This window comes from Microtus oregoni, unplaced genomic scaffold (assembly GCF_018167655.1).
Source record: "Microtus oregoni isolate MIOR12 unplaced genomic scaffold, Mior012 000023F_ref0000262, whole genome shotgun sequence".
Lineage (NCBI taxonomy): Eukaryota > Metazoa > Chordata > Mammalia > Rodentia > Cricetidae > Microtus > Microtus oregoni.
The window spans coordinates 29,355,259-29,378,391 of NW_024543082.1; the positions used below are offsets into that span (position 1 = coordinate 29,355,259).

Sequence of the window (23,133 nt, forward strand, 5' to 3'; positions counted from 1 at the left end):
CAGTCCAGACTGACCATAGGCTCAGAGCTCAAACCCAGGAAGACCAGTGTTTCTGACTGATTCTAAGAGCAGAAAAAAGACCATGGCCTGGCTGAGGTGTTCGGAAGGAGGAATTCCTTCTCATTTGAGGGTTGCTCATTTTTCTACTCAGGCCTCAACTGATGGGATGAAGCCCATCCTATTAGGGATAGCCATCTACTTTACTCCGTCTGCCTGAGAAACGTTGATCTCTCAGGCTACAGCTTACTTTGAAGAGTGCTTGCCTAGCATGCAGCATGCATGGAGTCCTGGATTTGCTTTCTAAGACCATATACATTGGGCATGGTGGCAAATACCTATAATACCAGCGGCCAGAGGATCAGAAGTTCAAAGTTATCCTCCAATCTGGGTGACACCATACCCTGTCTCCAGAAAATAAAAATCTGTCCTGAACATTGAACTCATCTCAAGCCACCATCACAGAAACACCCAGAATGGTGTGTAACTGAGTAGCTGGGTATTTATGGCCTAGAAGTGGAACCCTCATAGCTTAGTGGTTAAAGCACTTTTGTGCCAGTATGGAGACTGGAATTTGTATCCCTAGAACCCAAAGTAAATGCCAGGTGGACATGGTAGTCTGCCTATAATTCTAGCATCAGAAGGCAGAGATCAGGGGATCCTGGAGCAAGCTGGCTGACTGGACTAGCTGCATTGGTAAGCTTTGTGTTCAGCAAAGAGACCCTGCCTCAGTAAATAAGGTGGAGAGTGATTAAGGATTACACCTGCTGACAACCACAGGCTTCCATATGCATAGACATGTCCATGTTCACACACACACACATGTAAAAACTCATGTATACATGTATGTAGTAATAAGGGCGGCGGGGCCGCTTCCCCAGCACCCCAGCCGCCCGCTCAGCTAGCTTATGCCCCAAAATAATTACACAGACACTGTATTCTTTTAAGCACTGCTTGGCCCTTTAGCTCTAGCACTTACAGGCTAATTCCCACATCCCGATCAACCCATCTCTAATAATCTGTGAGAACCGGTCTTACCGGGAAGATTCTAGCCTATGTCCATCCTGGGTCAGAGCTTCATGCCGGGAGCGGGGCACGGCGTCTCTCTCTGAGGTGTCTGCTCCCGAGAGAGCTGTGGAGTCTCCGAGCTCACTTCCTCTTCCTCCCAGCATTTTGTTCTGTTTACTCCTCCCACCTATCCTCTAACCAAGCCTTTTTTTTTGTTTAAACCGAAAAAGGGGAAATGATGGGGGAAGGTCATTGGCTAATAAAGGAACTGCCCTGGCCCATTTTATTGGTTAGGACATAGGTAGGTGGAGAAAACAGGACAGAACACTGGGAGGAAGAGGAAGTGAGGTCAGAGACTCCACAGCTCTCTCGGGAGCAGACGCCTCAGAGAGAGACGCCATGGCCTGCTCCCGGGCAGACACACGCCATGAAGCAAGCCGCCAGGTTAGACATGCTGAACCTTTCCCGGTAAGACCGGTGCTCACCGATTATTAGAGATGGGTTGATCGGGATAACAGAATTAGCCAGTAAGGGCTAGGGCTAAAGGGCCAAGCAGTGATTAAATGAATACAGTTTGTGTGTTGTTATTTCGGGCATAAGCTAGCCGGGCAGACAGCCGGAGTGCTGGGGACGCAGCCCCGCCGCCCCTATTACTACACATGTACACATACACAAAAATGAAAGAAAAATGTAGCCACACACATACAACTGACAAACTATTAAGTCTCCATCCTATCCCAGTGCTTTAGGGAAGTTTACAGTCCTTCCTGGCCTCTGGTTCAGAACAATGTTTGTTGGGTGTTACCATGAGTGTCTCCGGAGATGTTAGGAAGCTCAAGTGCAGTCAGCAACCAGGATGGCTTTAACTGTCCAGCATCTCTCAGAGAACCTTAGGTTCTTGAGATAAATTTAAGAGCCCCTGTGAGCACCATCATGGCAGCTAGTGCCTGATGCCCTTCTGAGAATGCAATAAGACTGTACCTGCCTCTATACCCTCATTTGTGCCATGTCAGAGGTTCATAGGTGTTCTTCCTAGAACGGTGGGCTCTGCCTGGAGACAAGAGGTGATCACAGACTGATGGCCATTCATATCTACATATTGTCTTGTCAAGCACTGCAGCGTGAAGGCCAATTCACTACCCCACCTGGGTCTAAACATGGAACCATGTGCTGGCTAGTCTTCACTGTCCTTGGAAGTAGATGACAAAGCAGAATTTGAACAGGGACATCACTTTCTGAAGGGTTCTTCAGTAGGGATAAGAAAAGGCTCACCATGGGGCTGGAGAGATGGCTCAGTGGTTATGAGCTCTTGACTGCTCTTTCAGAGGTCCTGAGTTCAATTCCCAGCAACATGGTGGCTAACAACCATCTATAATGGGATATGACCCACTCCATTGATGTGCATAAAAACAAAGCACACATATACACAAATAAATAAATCTGTTAGAATGGAAGGAAGGAAGGACGGAAGGAAGAAAAGGCTCACTTCAGAAGCAACAGAACCTTCTCATGAGATAGGACCATCAAGTGATCCTGGCAGTCAGATCCCCTGTTCTAGTATCCCTGAAGACGCTGGTGTCAAAGATATCACCCATATAGAAGCTAGTGCCCCTGGCTGTCCTATTTCCTTATAAAGGTCAGTGCCCATCATGGGAATTCATTTAGCCGATAGTCTTTAGGGTACTGGCCCATTAGGGCGTGATCTGAGGTACTGTGTATGGACAGAAAGCATGCTTGCTATCTTGGATAGTGGTTGGAGTTCTGTTCGCAGCTTCCAGTGCAGAGGACCATGACTCTCTACCCTTGTTGTGAGTTCTTCCCCAAATAAATATTTGTTGTCCTTTATTCCGGGCTCTCACGGACTTCCTTAATTATGCCTACATTATGGAGCCTGACCCCTCATATCTTCACAACTGTTACTCTGCTTTCTTCCTACAGACCCTACAGTGCATTTCCTCCACTGCTCAGGAACCCTGCCCTCCCAAACCTCCAAGGGCTCATGAACTAAAACTGCAGGTGAAGAATATCCGAGTCTCCCTGCTAACCCACCCTGGTGCTTCAGGTGGGTGCTGATGCCACCAGGGCCTCATGGGGCTTCCCACTGCTGTGGGAGGGACCTTCCTTGGCTTGGGCTGGTGAATCCTTGTATGGCAACATGGTTGGGTCTTCAGTATGCCTTCCTTGGCAGACATACAGTGAAAACCTTGGTCTTTGGCTAATGGGCTTGGGGTCCAGATTCCACAAACTGTAACTCCTTAACATGGTAAGCAACTGTGTTTTTCTGCGCATACCCAAAGACTTTGTGGGAAAGATTCTAAATGTTCCACATGCAGAGAAAGGGCAGATGTTTGAAACAGTGGCAAGGCTAGTAACAGAATCTGACCATTACACAGGCTATACATGCCACGACCTGTCATACTGCACCCCGTAAGTATGCAGATGTTGTAATCTAAACTCATCTCATGCACGTGAATGCCAAGGGAGCGCAGTGTCGTGGTTGCTTTGCTCTCAGCAACGGTTGCTAGTCTTGGCTTTCTTTTTTTTTAAATGAGCCAATAAATTCATGTAGAATACCTCCTAAAAAGTGGGGTATGAGGGTGGCTGATGGGGGATCAGAGGACTTAGGCTCCCTGCTGCCCCTGGTGTTGCTGATGGGAAGAAGGCAGCTGTGAGCCCTGGCCCTTCGCAGTGGTCACTGAGCCACCCTCCCCAAGCTTAGCAGTCTGATGCAGGATATGGCTCTCCAGTTGCAGCTTGGTGTTGATGAGAATAGAAGTATGGGGTTCGGGTCATTGTCTAAGAATGTTAGGAATTCTTGTTACTATTTGTTACAGTTTACAAGGCACAAAGAGACTTCATTTGAGTTGTCTACAGGTACTTGCATGTTGCCTTTCACACCTGTATCAGCTAGTGGGGAAGTGGGTCCCCTGCACTACCAGCCAGGGGTGGGAGTCCCAACTTTGGGGTGCACATGCTATGAAACCAGATCCCATTCCCTATCCACACTAACATGCCCACATATGGAAATGGATCTGAGTCTTCCCTTTCACAGGAGACTGTGAAAGTTACCCTGACCTGATGCACTGTAGTAGTTACTAACCACCGAAGACCTCAGGACTGATCTGTAAAGGAATGGTGGTGAGATTTCACGGTGCCTATACCAAGTACCCCAGAAGAGCTTTGGGTTAGATGAGGAATGAAAACACCTGCTTGTTGTAAGTGAGACATGGGTTGTCTGTGAGATGTGGCTACAGTTGAAGCTTAGGACCGGCTATCCTGTAGGCAGGTTGTTAGTCTCAGCACATTGGCATGCTGCTTCTGGGTGAGACTCCATACCGGAGAGTCCTGCAGGCTGTCAGAGTTGATCAACTGCTGGAAGGAAGCAGTGCATTGGAGTCAGTCCAGGGCTGTTACCACCAAGGTATTGCCCAAGCTTTGAGAGTGTATAATGGCAAGTGAAAGAAAGGTCTCGTAGTTGTTGGTAAACAGATCCTTGTCAGTTAATTTACTATTCCTTGTGTGGGTAAGCAAAGACAATGCATTAAAAAATAAAAACTAATACAGCCTTGCTTCATCTCATCACAGGCAGCATTAGCCACGTGTGTGTGGCCCAGCTGAATGAGCCTGCACAGCAGTTTATCAGCACCCTAGTGAGAAACACTACAGACCTCTCTTGGGAGGAGGAATTGACCTTGTGAGTACAGCCTGCATCCTCATGGGCTTGGTGGCAACAGCTAGGTCTGCTCAAGATGGACAGATCCTGGAGTTGTTGCATAGTACTATTAATACTAAAGATTAATTCAATGAAAGCAAGCCCTGAGTGTTTGAAAGACAGCCAGCCGTGTGTCCAACATGAACTTCTTTTTAAAGACTGTTCTGGGCATCACCTTTCTCCTCATTCCCTGTTATGATGAAGGGCCTATTAAGGGAATCCCTGCTTCCCTTAGCAGCCAGTCATACAGAGTGGAAGGAAATCTCCAACTAATCCCAATATCTGGTGGGAAAAATAGAAAAAGGACACTCAAAACCACTTATAAATCACAATGTAAAGATCCTAACTAATACATGCCATCACATAGGATCCAGAATACATTAAATATTAAAATACATATGTTTGGAAGCTGTGGCTCTGGTCAAGGGCATCGGCTGCTCTTGCAAAGGGTTTGGGTTTGGTTCATAGTAACCATATGGCAGCTCATAACAATTCCAGGTGATGGATGCCCTCTTCTGGTCTCTGCAGGAGCCAAGCATGCATGTGGTATACATACTTGCAGGCAAAACATTTGAACACATAAATAAATCTAAAAAAAATGTTTGACTAGCCATTCTAGCATAAATAAATTAATTAATAAATCCAAGCCAGATTTGGTAGTACATATTTTCAATCCTAGTACCTGGGAAGTAGAGGTAGGCAGATCTCTTGAGTTCAAGGTCAGCTTGGTTTACATACTAAGTTTCAGGACAGCCAGAGCTAAGTAGAGAGCCTGCCTCAAATAAATAAATAAATAAATAAATAGATCTACTTGAGTTTGCACCAGAAATATAAAGGTGGCTTGATATAAGAAAAGCTATTAAAGGTGATGGTGGAAATAGATGGTGGAACAGGAATACTCCATGTATCTCAAGTAAAAGGCATCTTAGAAGGAGGAGGGAGACTTGTTGGATATTCTGTGTTCTGTGCTCAGTTAATTATACATAGTCGTTGTTTTTAAATGGTAACAACGACGTCTGACTTTTAATTTAATTTAATAAAAATTAACCTAATGAAATCAAGGTCTCCATGGCTGATGTATTAGCTTGTCTAATATACGTCTTGTCATAAAGGGTCTTCCATGGATCCCCTCTGAAAGGCCAATCCCTGGATACATCAGTGGCTATTTATGAACTGTCAGGCTGCTGCCTTTTAGGACTGATAACTTTGTGTTCCTTTGCATAATTAAAAATATACATTGGAGGGGCCCAACCTGGTAGCGTTGAGCTTTGAAGTGTTCACAGGACTTTGTTCTTTCCACAGTGAACTGAACGCCAAATCTAAGGAGCTGCTCTTGCAGATCTCAGAGAATGGGTGCTCTCGTGAAGGTGGGTGGAGGATGCTCCAGACTAGCGCCCCGACCTGGACTCTGGAACGGGGAGGGGAGAAACTGCAAAGGAGGTAGCCCCTCAGCTGAATCACAGGTCTCCCAATGAAATGTTTGGTACACAGTCAAACGTCAATAATTGCTTTCATTTTGGGGACATGCTTGTCTGGTTTTTAAATTTTTTTTCCTTTGTTTTGTGTATAAGAGTGTTTTGCGCCAGGTGGTGGTGGCACATGCCTTTAATCCCAGCACTTGGGAGGCAGAGGCAGGCTGATCTCTGTGAGTTCGAGGCCAGCCTGGTCTAGAAGAGCTAGTTCCAGGACACGAACCAAAAAGCTATGGAGAAACCTGTCTCGAAAATCAAAAAAAAAAAAAAAAAAAAAAAAGAATGTTTTGCCTGCGTGTATGTCTGTGCACTGTGTGCATGTAGTACCTTCAGAGGTCATAAGAAGGTGCCAGATCCTCCAAGACCAAAGTTTCAGATGGTTGTGAGCTGCCACATGGTGCCTAGGAACTGAATTTAGGTCTTCTAGAAGAGCAGCCAGTGCTCTTAGTACTGAGTCATCTCTTGTGTCCCTGTTTCTTCAAATTTAGAATCTTTCTTCAATACTTTTTAGATCAGAGGAGCAATTTTCCTTCAATTTTAAGTTTAAAAAAAATAGTAACAAGCCAGGCAGTGGTGGGCACACCTTTAATCCCAGCACCCAGGAGGCAGAGGCAGGTGGATCTCTGTGACTTTGAGGCTAGCCTGGTCTACAGATCTAGTCCAGAGCAGCCAGGGCTACACAGAGAAACCCTGTCTCAAAAAACAAACAAACAAAAAAAAATGAAAAGAAAAAAACTGAAACAAACTTTCCAACATAGCCATGGCAGCCCCTTTCCTAATACCTCTCTTTATAAGTTTCAGCTGATGTTTCCCTACAGAATAAGCCCCTTGGGTTTAATTTAAAGTATACACATGTTTCAGACACAGGAAAGCAACAATTGAGGGTAAAGTCACCAACATAAACATGGGCGTGAGTGTGCACTTTGGTATACATTGGTAGTGCCAATGTTTGTCAGATTCTTCTGTTTTTACATTTAGTGCTGTGTCTGTATAGGTCAGAGGACAACTTGCAGGAGGAGTTAGTTCTCTCCTTCCCATCTTGTGGGTCTTAGAAATCAAGCTTAGTTTATCAGGCATGGTGACAAGTACCTTTACCTGATGAGCCATCTCACTGGCTCTTAAATTAGTTTTTCTTTTTGTGGTGCTGGGCTTTAAGCATGCTAGGTAAATGTACTACTGAGTTACATTCTCAGACCTTTTGGGTGTTTTAAAAGCCATGTAAACATTAAAATTGGGAAAGAAGAGACCATTGGCTTATCTAGCTGTGCCATCGAGTTTCTTTGTTATCTCCTGAAGGGAAGCTGGAAGACAGGTGACTGACCAGGTGATCCTGCCCTAGTTACCTTCAAGAGGTCTGTGCAAGCCTCTTTGAGTCTGCCATCTTTAGATGCCTGTAGAAGTAGTAAGAAAAACCTTCTTTGAGTGAATATATGAGACACCCTGCAATTAGGCTGCCATGGGCTTCTCATCCTTCCTGGTTCATGCTCCTGGTGGCTTAACCCCCTCCATTCCTGGTTAGCCTGATGGAGCCCCTGAAAGCTCTGTGTAGCTTTACAGATGCCGTGCAGAGTGTGCCCATGCAGCCTGTGTTTATATTCTCGTTCTGAATGTTTGCCATGTTGTCCATAATCTCTATGTTCAGTTAGCTATTGCACACCATCCGTCTCCCTTTTCCTCCTTTCTCACCCTGTCTCTCCCTCTTTCTTACTTTTGCTTTTCACACGCAGGCACATGTTTGAGAATAGGTCACTGTCGTTATGACCCCGACCCCTCCATCCTCCCATATATGCTTTGCCCAGGGCATTCAGTAGCTTCTTCATTTTTGTTGATGCCCTTCCCCCTCCCATCCCCTACTGTCCCACTGTCTGCTTCCCTGTTCCTGTCAGTGGTTCAGGGATGTTGATGCAGCTCCACACTCTGTGTGGTTTACATATTGCTCTGCCAAACATGGCAGAAGTTTCCTGGATTTCCTGCAGCCTCTTTTTATTTGGTAACACTTGATTGACACTGTGTAGTGAAGCTAACGGGACATCCCTTAGGGTGTATGACTGTGGGAACATCACCATTGCTCCTTTTTGTCTTCCACTCTAGGTCTGCTGGGAACAACAACCATTCACCTAGACTTATTTAGGAAGCAGCCTAATGGCCCACAGACGTTCAGACTGGTCAGCGAGACAGAGCCTGACAGCTTGGTGTTAGGTTCAGTCACCGCAGAGGTATGATAACATGTTCTGCTACCGTCCTGTCTCCTGCCTGCCTCAGCTCGGACTTCCATCTGACATGCTAAGTTCACCCAGGAAGCCCTCTTCTCAGCACAGCCTTCAGGCTCAGGTGGACACATCTTGCCACAACTGGCTTAAGCTGGCTACTGTAGGAGATGACCTTTCCTAGTGTCATTTCAGCTAACCCAGCTGCTTTCCTTTTAAAAATTCCTCTTCTGAGTCATGCTTAGACTTTGATGAGTTTGAGCTTTGCTCTCCTGAGTCTTTGTCAGTCTGGGTTGATAAAACAAACAAAAAACCCTAAGGAACATAGGTGAAGTAGCGGAAACCAGTGTACCACTGTTAAGTCAACTTGTTGCTGTCATCTTCAGAATCTATCCATATCTGCAGGTTCAAGTTGCAGCATGCACCAGCCAATCTGAAAATATTTAACAACAACAACAACAACAACAACAAAAAAACATCCAAACTGCATCATATTGAACATGTACAGACATTTTTTTCTTATCACAATCCCATGGGCAGTACAGAAAAATAGCTAGTCCCTTGCATTTGTATCATATTTAGTATGAGAAGTCCTATAGAAATCATTAATCCACCAGGAAAGGAAATGGCTATTCTATGCTCTCATGACACCATGTTCTGTGAGGGGCTCATTTGTGGGTGTGGATCCGGTGAGTGTGGGAAGCAACTGTCCACCGAAGCCTTGGCTCTACTATGTTTCAAAATGAATTTCTTTTTCATTTGCCACAGTTTTCTTACATAGAACCTGGTGAGCCGAAGTCCTGGCCCACTCCTGTTTCTCCTGCAAAGATAGAAAAGGACCGTACGGTGATGCCATGTGGGACTGTGGTCACCACTGTCACTGCTGTGAAGACCAAGCCTCGCTTTGACACTGGGAGGGCGTCCCCTCTGAGCTCAGGTGAGACCCCAGAGTGCAGTCTCATTGCAGGAGATGCACAGGTCCTCTGTGGGGTGGGTCTCATCCTGCAGCACTGAGCATTGTAAGCTGCAGCACCAAGCTTTGGCAAAAGAAGTCCGGTGGCATGGAAAGAAAGACATTGGCATTGCGCAGTTATTTTTATACGCTATGAAAAACAGTTGGCAACGAGCCAGGCATGATGACAAATGCCTTTAATTCCAGCAGTTGGGAAGCTGAGGCAGGTGGCTCTCTGTGAATTCCAGGATAGCCAGAGTACAAGACCCTGTGTCAAAAGAGAAAGTGGTTAAGGGGCAGAGATGAGGTTCTGCCTGGAAGTTTCACTAAAGTCGCAGTCTGGTTCTAAGACTCCAGCCATGTGGGACTCATGATGGCTAGATCTAGTTAGTTGAATGTAAAACACTGCGGATAAGGCGACATGATGTAAAACTGAGGATGTGGCTCAGTTGGGCAGCGTTGGCCTAACATGGATGGGTCCCCAGCATTGATTGTATCAAGTAGGCATAATGGCGCACATTTGTAATTGCAGCACAGGGGAAGTGGAGGTAGGAGGATCAGGAATTCAAGGTCATTCTTGCCTAATATGAAATTTAAGGCCAGCTAGGATATATGATGCTGTGTCTCAGAAAAAAAAAGGTAATTTTGTTTTAATGGGGGCAGCACTGACCTTCCTATTGCAATGTATCAGGGCATTGTCAGGAGACATGGAGAATGAAAAACACATTTTATTGGTATATTGTTTCTGTTTGTGTAAAGGAATTATCTTCCCAAAATAGCTCCCTTGGCACAGATCAGGGACCCACAATTCACATGAGAACTCCAGTTTCATTAAAATGGCTCTGAATTTTTACTCCAGTTTAGACTCCTAGCCCCACTTTTGCCAACATGGTAAAAGAATTAAGAGGATATAAATCTTAAAGCCCAGCCCTGGCCAGTAACAACTGCAGGGCCTCAAGGTGCAGCCCCTTCTAGAATCTTCTCACCTTCTAGAATCTTCTGTTGGCTGTTTGCATGCCCTTGGTGATAGAGTCTTGTTCTTACAGAGTCCCCCGTGAGGACACCCATCAAGGTGAAGGTCATTGAAAAGGACATCTCTGTCCAGGCTATTTCGTGCCACAGCGCTCCCGTCAGCAAGACGTTCTCCTCTTCAGACACAGGTACGGTGTGATCTGTTCTCCATCTCTGCACTTCTGAGCTTTAGGAGTGAAGGTTTTCTTTACTTTATCTTTGGGGAGTCTTTGTTTTAGTTGCAAATAGAAAATTAAAAAGGAGCTGGGACTGTCAGAGGAAGGAAGATGGAAGACAGAGCAGGGTCCCCGCTAGGTCTGTGGAGCACTTTAACAAAGCAAGCAGGTAGGTTTGTAACTTTCTGAAAGCCATCTTTCCTATCATTTGGCACATGGGTGATATCAGTGCCGTTGGATAGGCAACACAGGGAATAACACGGGCTGGATGCTGTGTTTGGTTTATACTGTGTGCTCAAGAACTTGAGAACAATTTTCTGAGCTCTCTGGGTGTTTCTTTTAGCTATTTTTGTATAGCTGCGGTGAACAGCTGACAGACACAGCCTCATGGTGGGAAAGATTGTTTCGGCTCCAGTTTCAATCCATCATTGCGGGGGAAGGGGAAACATGGCATTGCAAACATGTCATGGAGCCAGTACTCCATTAGCCCAGGAAGTAAAGAGATTCTAAAATCAGGGGCCAGGCTATACCCTTCAAACGCCTGTCCCTAGTGTCAGATGTCTGCCAGTGAGCCTCCACTTTCTAAAGGTTCCACAGCCTCCCAGAATAGTGCCACTGGCCGGGGAACAAGTGTTTAGAACATGAGCCTGTGGGAGACATTTGATATCTAAGCTGTAGTATTGCACCCTGATTCCAAAGGTTCATAGTTGTCTTATAATGCAAAATGCATTTGGGCCAACTTCAAGAATACTCATAAACTCAATAGTTCCAACATTGTTCAAGGATTGGATCTAAGTGTAGAGTTTTGTTTTTGAGACTCAGGAAAGTCCCTTAGCTGTGAGCCCCTGTAAAATCAAAAGAAAAGTCATGTATTTCTAGACTGCAAAGGTAGAGTAAATGCGCCCATTCTAGAAGGGAGAAATGGGAGGATGAAAGGAGAGATTAGACTAGAGGGAGACTGAACCTCAGCAAGGCACTGGGTGCTCTAGCCCTGTGTGGCCTGAAATGCTCGTGGTGGAATGATCTGAGTACCAACAGACACAGAGAGTTCCACTCCTGTGGCCTTGCCATTTGCAGCCCATGTGACCTCTCTCTGGGGCTAGCTCCACCTACAGCTTTCCTTGGGAGATGTCCCATGGTCCAAGGGTCTCTACTGCAGCTTAGGCTTCCTCCTCGGAGACTCTGCCCTATGAGATGCTCCTTACAGGAAACGCAACCCTGAATTACATGGCCTCACAAGCTTTCCTAGCAACCCTGAATTACATGGCCTCACAAGCTTTCCTAGCAACCCTGAATTACATGGCCTCACAAGCTTTCCTAATTTAGGCATATTTTTTTTCATAATGCCATAATTCTTGTATACTGCATGTATGAAAATCTCGCACCATATGGTCAACACTAAGTTTCACCGATCGCTTCTTACGTATCATGACCGCAGTGACTTCTGAGTGACCTGTGACAACACTTCTCTAAGCAGCCCTGTTCAAGCAGGGTGCCCTGCAGCTATGTCCTTTAAAGAGAACTCTTTCAAATGAACAAGCAGTTTTACGTTCTGGAGCCTGTGATGTCTGGGGTCTCACCAAATCTTGAAATTCACTAAAAGCATCCTCTACATCCCAGTGCAAACCATTTGACTTCTTCCTTATGGTGCTTATCTCAAGTAACTATGGCAACCTGTCACACTTGCTTTGGCAGGTTGAGATGTTTTCCTTTATTGGCCAAATAGTTTATTTTTCATATATTTCTACTCTAATTTTTATTCGGACTCCACTGTAAGCCTGACTAAAGCAGTCAGCCATAACCATACCATAGCCTGAATGCTGTGCTGCCTTGAATTACTTTGGAATTCAGCCTCTTTATAATTTCCAGAACATAGTTAAAATATAGGCAAATTCTGTACCAAAATATGTAAATGGAGACTGTTCATTTGTGTTCTGGCCACCCAGACCCAAATAATCACACAGAAATTATATGCTTCATGTATATTTCTGGCTAGCTCTTACATTTTAAATTAACCCATTTCTATTCATCTGTGTATCATCACAAGACTGTGATCTGCCAGTGAGATTCTGTGTTCCAGTGTCTTTCTCCTTTGGCAGCTACATGGCGGCTCTTACTCCACCTACTCTCTTTATATCTCTGTTCAGATTTCCCGCCTGGCTCTATTCTGCTAAGCCATTGGCTGTAACAGTTTTATTCATCAACCAATAAAGCAATACATATAAGAAAGGACATCATCTCCCCTTTTCTGTATAATTAAAAAGGAAGGTTTAAACTTCATAGTAAAATTACATATAACAAAACAGGTATCAAGCAAGAAATACAGTTACAGTATTTCTTTATGAGTCTAAATTTTCATATCTAATTTATCTTTTATCATAACTAAGGAAAGCTATATAACTGTCTTCAACTCCAGCAAAGACCCCGGAAGGATATAATATTATCTAAGTTAACAGGAAGTGCATTGTAAGCAACTTCCAAAACTCTAGAATTGACAAGAGACATCTTGCTGTCTGGACAGTCACCCAAAGATTTTCTATAATGTTGGGGCACCCGTCTTCAGCCTACAGGCCCATAGTTCCTGGCAGACTTTTTCATGAAGCAGGAAATTTGAAAGACTGCTTTGCCTGTATTGGCAGTTTGTCAGTCACTTTCTTCTGTGTCCTGCAGAATGCCTGGCAGTTTCCTCTGTGAAACAGGAACCCTGAAGGACCATCCTGTCTTTTGGAAAATTTAGCAGTCATTTTTCTGTAGGTCCTGCATGTCCAGTTCATACAGCAAACCATCAAGCAGTCTAGGCAAAAGCAGTTTCTTGCCCAAATGGCTAGCAAACTCCATAAGGAGCGTCTTTGATGCCCATCATCCTCTTGAAGTAGCTTGGTGCTGCCAGGAGCAGATGTGTCTCATTGTCATGAAAGTCCTAGGTTAACAGTTAAATGCCATATTCTATAGGTCTTCGAAAGGTTTGAAGAATACCTACCCATGAAAACTTAACTAACATGACTACAAGTTTGACTGTTATAAAAGGCTATCTATTTACCTATAATTTTTAATTATACAGTACATTTTTAATGAGCTGTATAAAGATGCCTTAAACAGGAGTAGATATATGAATATAACAAAATTGACCTTAAATTGTATCAATAAACCAAAGTCCATCCCAATGCAAAGTATTTATCTCTATATCATACCCCCTTATTGTTTTAGAAATTGATTGTGCCCATTAATCAATTATAATCAATCCTTTTAAAATAAAAATTAATCAATTGTAATCAATCCTTTTAAAATAAAAATTAATAAATTATAATCAATCCTTTTAAAATAAAAATAACATTTATAAACAATCATTTTTGGAATTTAGGCATTGTTTTCTCCAAACTGTTTCCTGCTGTTTGTCAGGCAGAGTATTTTTAGGGTTTATGGAGACAATTCAGGCAGTCTTGTTCCATTGAACCACATTAGCCTGGAAGGAATCCACAGGTTCTCATCTTCTGTGGAAACAAAAGCAGAACCTTTTTTCCAAAGCAATATATTCTTAAATCCAAAATTTGAATTCAAGATACCTTTATGTTGGTTTAACTTAGCAGTCCCCAGAATCAAATGTCTCTCTGCAGTCAAAAAAAAAAAATCAAAGAAAACACAATAATATACATAATCCAGACTCTGTGTATTTTCCATCTTTATGTGATTTACTATTTTACTCTATTTTTAATATTTAATTATCTTTGCTCCTTTAATCTGTTAATTTCTGTACTCTTGTCTATACTCTTTTTCCTCTTTCTCCCAAGCCTGTGTATAATTTTTAAACACACTGTGACCCGTTCAGAGGTTTATTTTTGTCTAAATCTGTCTTTATCGCATATCTGTAATCATTTCCCAACAAGGAGTGTCTTTTTCTTTTAATTCCTAAGTGGGTATGGCTAGGACCAACTCCATGGCCTTGCCTGTTGGCTCTGCCCCATCCAACATGGTGGAGGTTTGTTCATTGCCTCTATGGGCCATGCTCACTGCCTCAGCTCCAGGGGTGTAGCAGGTCTATGTCACAATTAACTGGAACCATATCCAGCACTCTGCTCACAAACCCCATTTAAGTGCAGGACCTCCCAAAAGAGCCAGAGTTCCTGCTGCCAGCTCAAATCTGGTTCTCAGAGGAGCCAGCTGTGCAGTTTTGCTGCTAAGGCTGAGTCAGGAAGCCTTATCCTAAAGGAATCATGCCTCTGCTCACTGCCAGCAAACTGAACCTATCTGAAAAAAATGCTGCTACCAAGAAGCTTAACTCTGTTCTTTTGTGTCTAGAATTCCTTCCCAAGCTCTCTCAGGTTTTATGTGGATGTAGCGGGTCCACATTGGTGCCATTTTGTAATCGTACCAAAGAATTCCACAATATCCTGAAATGGAGTATAACAAAGGTTTATTTATTTGGGGATAAACTCAGTAAGGATAGCAATCCACAATCCTCTCTGTGCACTGGGAACTGGAGCCAAATCCAGCAGCAAAGAAAGCTGGGTATGCTTCTTGTCTGCCTTTATAGTACATGAGACCACACCCAAAGTGGGCTGGTGTCTTAAAGGCTATTGGCTGAAGGAGTTCCTACCACAAAAATGTGGCACAAATAATCTCTAGTCCTGTTCTCAGTGGAGTCCTTGTTCCCATCCCAAAGAGCAGAAGCTCAGTCTCACCGACTGCATTTCTCTCAGCTCTCAGATCTCCACACACCCACAGGAATGAACCTAAGGCTTACTTACAGTGTTCTAAAGCTTTTCTTCCTTTTTAAAAATTATATTTTTATTTATTTTTGATAATGTCATACTTATATACAAGATACATTGTATCTTGATCATAGCTCCCTACAGCTCCCCACTCCCCCTCTTCTCAGTTCTTCCCTAACACAAACACCTCCCACCCCCATGTCTTAACTCTTTTTATAACCTACTGGGTCCCTGCATATATATGGGGACATCCATTAGAGCATGGGTAACTCACTAGTGATGACAACCCCTGAAGAAAAATGACTTCGCCTCCCACAGCAGCCATCAACTTCCAGTAGCTCTTCAGATATAAACCCACTCATCCATGTTGAATATTGTGGCTTGATCTTGTGAAAGTAATCACTGCTGCTGCGACTTAATGAGTGTGATGGCCGTTTCCTATCCAGAGGACAGCATTTGTTAGCGCTCTTTCCTACCCTGTATCTTCTCTTTTCTCCCTTTCTTCCAGAATGTTCCCTCAGCCTTGGGGAAGTTACTTATTCTCAGCATTTTTATTATTTATGAGTCTCTGCTTAAAGGGGGTGGGCTTCTCTGAAAAGCAGTTGAGATTAACACTAGTCTATGGATATGAACAAATTTTTGACACCATATCTATTTAGCAAAATAACAATAGAGGGCTCCTTCTCGTTGTTTTGTTTTTTTCTTTTACCAGTTTATAGGATCAGGAGTGAATTCCTATGCAACAGACTTCAAATCCAATCAGAAGCAGTTGGGTTATTTCATAGTAGCCATGGCACTATTGTGCTAGTAGATACATCTTGCCTGTTAGGTCAGTATCATAGGGTACAGGGTCTACTGCTGAGTAAGCCCATTGATTCTTTTTCTCCCCCAGCAGCCTGCATAGCACCTTGCAGCAGGGAGGAAATTTTCAGGGCAGTTCCAGATTTCTCTGTGTTCTAAACAAAAGTGTGTGGTGTCTTCGGCAATAGGTCTTACCTTCTAGTTATGGTGGACAGCAAGAGCAATGGCAATAGCCTGTGTCATTTGGGAGCCTCTAGAGCTTCTGGAAGGTTTTTCTAGTCCACATTTCCAAATTCTCCCATGTTTTTCCCACAAGCTATTTCCAAAGGCCTAAGAATCACATATCCAGGTTTGGCAGAAGCAACAACCTCACTTCTCCACTACCAATTTTCTGGATTAGTTTTTTTGTATATTTTGTATTACTGTTACCAAGGAAGCTGGCAGAAACAGTGTAATGGAGGAAAGATTGTTTTGGCTCACTGTTTCAAGAGTAAATTCATGTTAACCAGAGTGTGTAATAGAACCTATTCACATCATGGCCCACCAGGAAGCAGAGAGGGAGCTCTGGAACCAAGGCCTGAGCCTTGACCTTCAATGGCAGTGGTTTTATCCCTAAAGGTATTATAACCTCCAGAGTAGCACCCTCATCTGGGAAGCAGGCCCTTTAAACACTGTGGGGGACATTTGACATTCAAGCTCTATCAGTATCAGTTCTCCAATTTTAGGATTGTTTTCATGTAATCCTCATCTTGAAGATACATTTTCCTTTCTATAAGTCAGTGTGGGGACCTAAGTTTGATCTCCAACATCCACTTAAAAATCGGGAGTGGCCAAACAAGTCTATAAGCCCACCTCTGGGGATGTAGAAAAAAAAAGGTCCCTGGGGCTTGCTGGCAACCAATCTGAACCAATTGGTGAGCCCCAAATTCAATGAAAAATGTTGTCTCAAAAAACAAGATGGAAGCCGGGCGATGGTGGCGCACGCCTTTAATCCCAGCACTCGGGAGGCAGAGGCAGGCGGATCTCTGTGAGTTCGGGACCAGCCTGGTCTACAGAGCTAGTTCCAGGACAGGCTCCAAAGCCACAGAGAAACCCTGTCTCGAAAAACAACAACAACAACAACAGAAAAAAAAAAAACCAAGATGGAGATCTGTTAAGAAGAGACCCATTGTCAACTTCTGGCCCCTACCCATGTGCACAGAATTGAATGAATACATACATATGCACACACAGAGACACATGCATACACACATACAACATGCACACACACACTCATGCACACGAATGAGGCTTATAAACATCACAGAAAGTGTCAAGGTTTTAGGAATTTTGTGCCATGCACTAGGCAAGACTAAGTGTGTCACTGACTGTGGAAACCAGACCCTGTGACCTGCGGCCATGGCCATTCTTAAAGCATTTTTGTTGTATTTGTTTTTTTCATTTGCTTCTCTAGTCCTGGAAATCAAACCCAGGGCCTTGTGCATACTCCGTAAGTATCTATCATGGAGCTACACCACCATCCCTCTTTGTCATGTTTAATTTTGCCTTAGCAGAACAGTGTAAACTATAAGTACACGTTCTCTGAGGGAGAGACTCCATTAAGCACCTCCACTCTACCACCTGCCTGATGGCCTGGCATCATTCTCCTTGTCAAGTGGAGATTATTTTTAAAAAATAAAACAAAAGAGAGAGAACAACTCGCCTCATGGAGCGTGCAGGCTCTGTCAGCAGTACTTGGTATATTTATGACACAGGAAAGGCCAGCTCTTAATTGCTTTTATTAGCGGCCTGTAATTAGTGTTGTGTGTCAGCTGCTTTTGGGAGGGAGAGTTATGTGCCTTTGTGAGGTCAAATTTTTCCCAGTGTTTAAAGAATTTCTTCTTTTTCCTTTCTTTTACTTTCTTTTTGGTGTGTGTGTGTGTGTGTGTGTGTGTGTGTGTGTGTGTGTCAGTTACTGCATGCATGTGGAGGTCAAGGGGACAACCTGCAGGCATCTGTTCTCTCCTTTCCCCCACTGGGTCCCAGGGATCAAATTCAAGTTCGAGCGTCCGGCACGGTGCCTTTACTCACTGTACCATCTCATCCACCTACAGTTTATTTGTTTTTGTCTGCTGGCTTTTGCCACTTTGCATAGTCTTCTTGACAAAAAGCAATCAACTTGTAAACAGTAAAACACGAGTTTTACGCAGACACATCAATGAGTAGCTCATAACTGCGGGGAGTAGATGATGATGACCCTCCCTCCTTTCTAAAGATGAAGTTTTACAGGGACCAGACCTTGCCTGTTCATTTACATTTGGCTCCTGGCTGCTTCTACTCTGTGGAGAGATGAGTTGCAATAACACCTCAACCCCTTACTTTATCCCTCTTTCTCCAAAATGTTTGCCATCCACTGCTTATAGACCATTTGTGCCCCCTCCTCTGGGAGTTCCAGAGGAACCTTTTAATCTTGCTACTGAACTCAGTGCTACCTTCCTCCTGGCAGAGCTACTGGTGCTGAATGGCTCAGATCCTGTGGCTGAAGTTGCCATTCGGCAGCTCAGTGAATCCTCAAAGCTGAAGCTGAAGTCCCCACGGAAGAAAAGTACCATCATCATTTCAGGGATCTCCAAGGTAGGTGAAGGCAGCACCCCAGTCCCTCATCCACCCAGACGGTCCCCTCTACAGAGTCTAATACAGTTCCTTCCCACCAGAGAGGTAGTTACTTTGGGACCACGGTAGTCATTTGTCCTGTTGACACAGGAAGGTAGCAGCCATCTGCTTAGTAATGCTCTGAGGCTTGAGAGCTTGGTAAGTCATTTCTGGAATGATTACTAAGAGAGAAAGAAAAGCACATGGTAGAGGGTCTACCTCACCACCTCCCAAGTTCATTTTTTCCATATTACTCATTTCCAAAACATTTAAATATTTTATAATAAATATGTGTATTCCTTTTCATTACTGATAGAAACAAAGATTGTTCTGCAGAATGTTCTAGTTCAGCTCCCCTGCTCTTCCACTCTGTGGTAACTTTTGGGGAGCAGAAAGAGGGTATGAACTGCCTCTGTTTGCAGCCATGCCCCTGGAGCGCAGAGCAGGCTAGATCTTCAGTGCCAGGGGCCATGGGAGAAACTGGTTCTTTCTAGACGTTTCCAAATGTAGATGGAGAGAGAGCGCTGCAGTAAGCTACAGTAGTTGTAGCCATGACTAGGGAGGGTGGTTGGGTCTTACAAGGCAGGCAGGAGAGCATGTTGGAAATGACTCTCTTAGTTGCTTTCAGTCATTCCTGTTGAGCCACTGTCCCAGCTTTCCACATTACCTATTAGTTTAGTGCCTGTAACTTTACAAACAAATACAATCCTTAAGAGGACCCATCATCTTCTGGTTAATTTCTACTTTGAGATAGAAAGGTGCTTAGTAACAAGAGTGTAAAAGACTAAATCTGCCCAAGTTTATGCTCTTTGCTGAGCTATACCCTGTCTACTTTGAAGAAAGTGATAGTCATTGCCACTCACCTCTTCTTCAGCACCCACAGCACCCTCCAGACCACCTCTGGATGCCTTGTGGCTCTCTGACTTGGCTAAGATGGAAACGTATTTTATAAGCATTTACCATGTAACACAGGGACCTTTGGGGGCTAGCTGTCCTTGCTACTGCTTGATATATCTAGTCACAATGCCTTGGGAGGCGATATTCAGGTGGTGTCAAACCCTTTCTGTCTTCCATGTGCTCATGTTACATCCATGGGCTGGTTTTTCATTTACCCTCAGCCCTGTTGTACATCTCCCCTGACAGACCTCACTGTCTCAGGACCACAATGCTGCCCTCATGCTGGACTATGCAGCTTCTATGGACAGCACCAAACAAGGGGATGCCCCATCCACTCTGTGCCCTCAAGAAGCAGCTGCAGCCTCTTCCACCTCCCCACCTGAAGATGAGCCTGCCCAGGCCCTACCTACCCTCAAGCCTAGAGAGGATGATTTAGACTCCTGGGACCTGGAGAAGGAACCCCCAGCAGCAGCATGGAGTGGTCCAGCCTTACAGGAACCAGATGGGGACGAACTGTCAGAGAGCTCTTTGAGTGCTTCGGAGCTTGGAGCCATCAAGAAGCATAAAGGTACCCGTTACCAAGCCCCGCAGCTTCTCTCTTGGGCTTCCCTCTCTGTGTTCTTGCTCCCATGCTGGCCTCCCTTCCTTTTGTCCTCTCTGAGGCTGTCCTGGCTTCATCCCCTCCCTCCCAGTATGCTCAGACACTGAGAGCTGGAAGGCAGGTAGGAAGCTTGCATGTGAGCAGCTGGGGCTTCATCTTCTCATCTGGGGCCACTGTGTTTTCATGCCTCCAAGCACCCTCCCTGTCTGGCTCTCTCCATCTGGAAACAGCTATCCAAGGCATCAGAGTACCACCAGGAGTTAGGTGCCATAGTGTCCAGGGACAGAGCAAAGTGAGCAGAGATTGGCATCTAACCTTACTTGCTCCTCTCAGTCTCTTCTTTCAACTAGAACCAAACGAGACCTCACCACCTGGAATCAACAAGATCTATAAGGCAAGAATCCCCCCAGAATAACTACTCACTGACTTGATACACACATAGTAATGAAGTCATTTGTTAGCACAATCAATTTGTTTTCCTCATGAGCAATGAGCCCTTATTTCAGAGCCTGGCATTTCTTGTGGGTGAACACTTGGACCTAGACCTTTGGGAACAGTTCCAGGACTTGGAGATTTCAGACTCACTGAGCTTCACCTCTAAGACCTAGAGACCATCCCTAATATCCACGTCCTCAAAAAGATGAGTGCTGAAAGAGGTACCTGAGTCAACCCAGGAGCTGTGGTGGAACTCAGGTCCACTCCTAACTCTGCCTTGTATCTGGGGCTCCAAGGCCCACTTACCTCCAGCAGATTTCTCAGGATTCTCTTGGAGTGTGCACTGGGCAAAAAGCTTAGCCATCCCAGGTGTTAAGAATCCTGGCCAACTTCTTCTGCTAGAGACAGGTGGGGTCTCCTGCTGGGCAATTTTGCCTCATGGAGGACATAGGTGATGTTTGCAGACAGCTGCGCTGTCATAGCCAGGAAAAGTAGTACTATTGGCCCCTAGGGGGTAGAAGCTACAGGTACCACACTCTTTAGGGAGCATGGCACAGACACCACCACACAGTGGAACACAAGTCCCAGGTGCTGAGGTTAAGCTGTTGCTGTTTAGCTTCTTGCCTGTGACTTGTGCCCTTTGCCAAATGGATAGGGGGAGCAATTGAACATTAAAAGGAGCAAGAGGGTGTTCCTGGGGAAGATTTCATATCACCCCAGCCTCTGTTTCCCACAGCTTGGCCTTGGGGACCCTCGGTTGAACACTGTACCTTCCCTGGGTGAGCTGTGTCCCAGGGTATCAGGTGGACTGTCTACTGACTACCCCATGTGCATACTCTGACCTGGTCTTTGTCCTGGGGTCACAGAAGCCTCTGGGAGGTTGCTGGGAAAGTCAGTGAGCAGGGGAGAACAAGGAATACTAGGGTATATCCTGTCCTCCACTTGTTTGAGTTAATAGTCTATATATTCATGTCCCTGCAGAACCCAAAGCTCCCTCTGTGCCCTCCAGGTTTCTAAGAGATGCCAAGCCTACCACCCCTGTGCATCTACCCACCGCTCCTTTTCTTCCTTCCAGCCTTTCCTGTTCCTGCTAGCTTTGGTCTCCCTTGGGGTATCCTCCTTGCTGTGCACCTAACATCCTTCTCCCTTCACTGGCCAGACGGATGAATGCCTCTTAGGAGTCTGGATGTCTGTCACATCTTCTGGGGGCTGGAAAAGCCTCTTTGCATGAGAGCTTCCCCCAGAGGCTGGGCATTGGGTGTCTAAGCATGTTTGACTGATTTAGGAGCTGAGGTTGAACCTGCCCTCGGGTACTTGAAATGCCTTGACCTAAAGTTTTCTGAAAGAGTATTTGGCAACATATTAAAAAATTATTTTGTAGAGCTCAGGCATGGTAGCACATGCCTTTAATACTAGCACTTGGGAGACAGAGGCAGGGGGATCTCTGAGTTTAAGGCTAACCTGGTAGATATGGTGAATTCCAGGCCAACCAGAACTAAATGGTGGAACCTTGTTTTAAGGGGGGGGGGGGGACTAGAGAGATGCTCAGTGGGCAAAGTGTTTACTATGCAAGCATGAAGAACCAAGTTCAGATTCCCAGTACCCATGCAAAAACATATCCATCTGTAATCCCAGTGCTAATGGGAGACAAAGACATAAGATCCCAGGAGCTCTCTCTAACCAGACTAGCCAGTGGGTGAGCTGCAGGTTTAGTGGGGTATTCTGTCAAAAACTGTGGTGGAGAAAAACAGAGGAAGATACCTCATATTAGCCTCTAACCCCCACACAGATGTTTAGGTGACTACACCTGCAATATGCTTCCCCACCACCACACACATACGCTTAGTTTATATCCTACAGTTTCTAGAAGCTTTGTACTTAGCCTGAGATGTTGGCAGAATGTTAAATAAGTCTAAGTTGGGTTGTCAAACCATTTCATTTCATGATATTTTTTTCAATACCGGTACTACAGGAAATGGCTTGGTGGGGTTTAGTTGGTTTTTTGTTTGTTTTTGTTTTTTAAATTTATTTTATGTGGGTGTTTTTTTAAAATTTATTTTATATGGGTGTTTTTTTTTCCTGAATGTATATCTGGGTACCACTTGCATGCCTAGTGCCTTCAGAGGCCAGAAAAGAGTATCCCATTCCCTGGAATTGGAATTATAGGTGGTTGTAGGCTACCATGTGGGTGCTGGGAATAGAACCTGGGTCCTCTAAAAGAGCAGCCAGTGTTTGTAACCTCTTTTTAAAATTTTACATACCAATCCCAGTTCTCACTCTCTCCCCTCCTCCCATTCCCTTCACCTATCCCCCACCCCACCCCACCATCCACTCCTCAGAGAGGGTAAGGCACATTGCTTTGGGGAAGGCCCAAGGCCCTTCCTACTATATGTGGGCTGAGCAAGGTATCCATTCAAAGAGAACAGGTTCCAAAAAAGCCAGTACAAGCAGTAGGGATAAATCCTGGTGCCACTGCCAGTGGCCCTGCAGTCTGCCCCAGCCATACAACTGTCACCCACATTCA

At 44.8% G+C, this 23,133-nt stretch overlaps 1 protein-coding gene across 3 annotated transcripts in view; it reads left to right on the forward strand.

Annotated features, from left to right (window-relative positions):
• C2cd2 (C2 calcium dependent domain containing 2) overlaps positions 1-23,133 on the forward strand; it is a 73,221-nt gene that overhangs the window by 39,008 nt on the left and 11,080 nt on the right. For all 3 annotated transcript variants that reach the window (XM_041673291.1, XM_041673292.1, XM_041673293.1), the window contains 8 exons: positions 2,944-3,067; positions 4,591-4,699; positions 6,020-6,084; positions 8,281-8,405; positions 9,165-9,333; positions 10,395-10,508; positions 18,531-18,658; positions 19,820-20,141. In XM_041673291.1, coding sequence (XP_041529225.1) covers positions 2,944-3,067; positions 4,591-4,699; positions 6,020-6,084; positions 8,281-8,405; positions 9,165-9,333; positions 10,395-10,508; positions 18,531-18,658; positions 19,820-20,141 — 1,156 coding nt within the window. The remainder of the gene's footprint in view (positions 1-2,943; positions 3,068-4,590; positions 4,700-6,019; positions 6,085-8,280; positions 8,406-9,164; positions 9,334-10,394; positions 10,509-18,530; positions 18,659-19,819; positions 20,142-23,133) is intronic.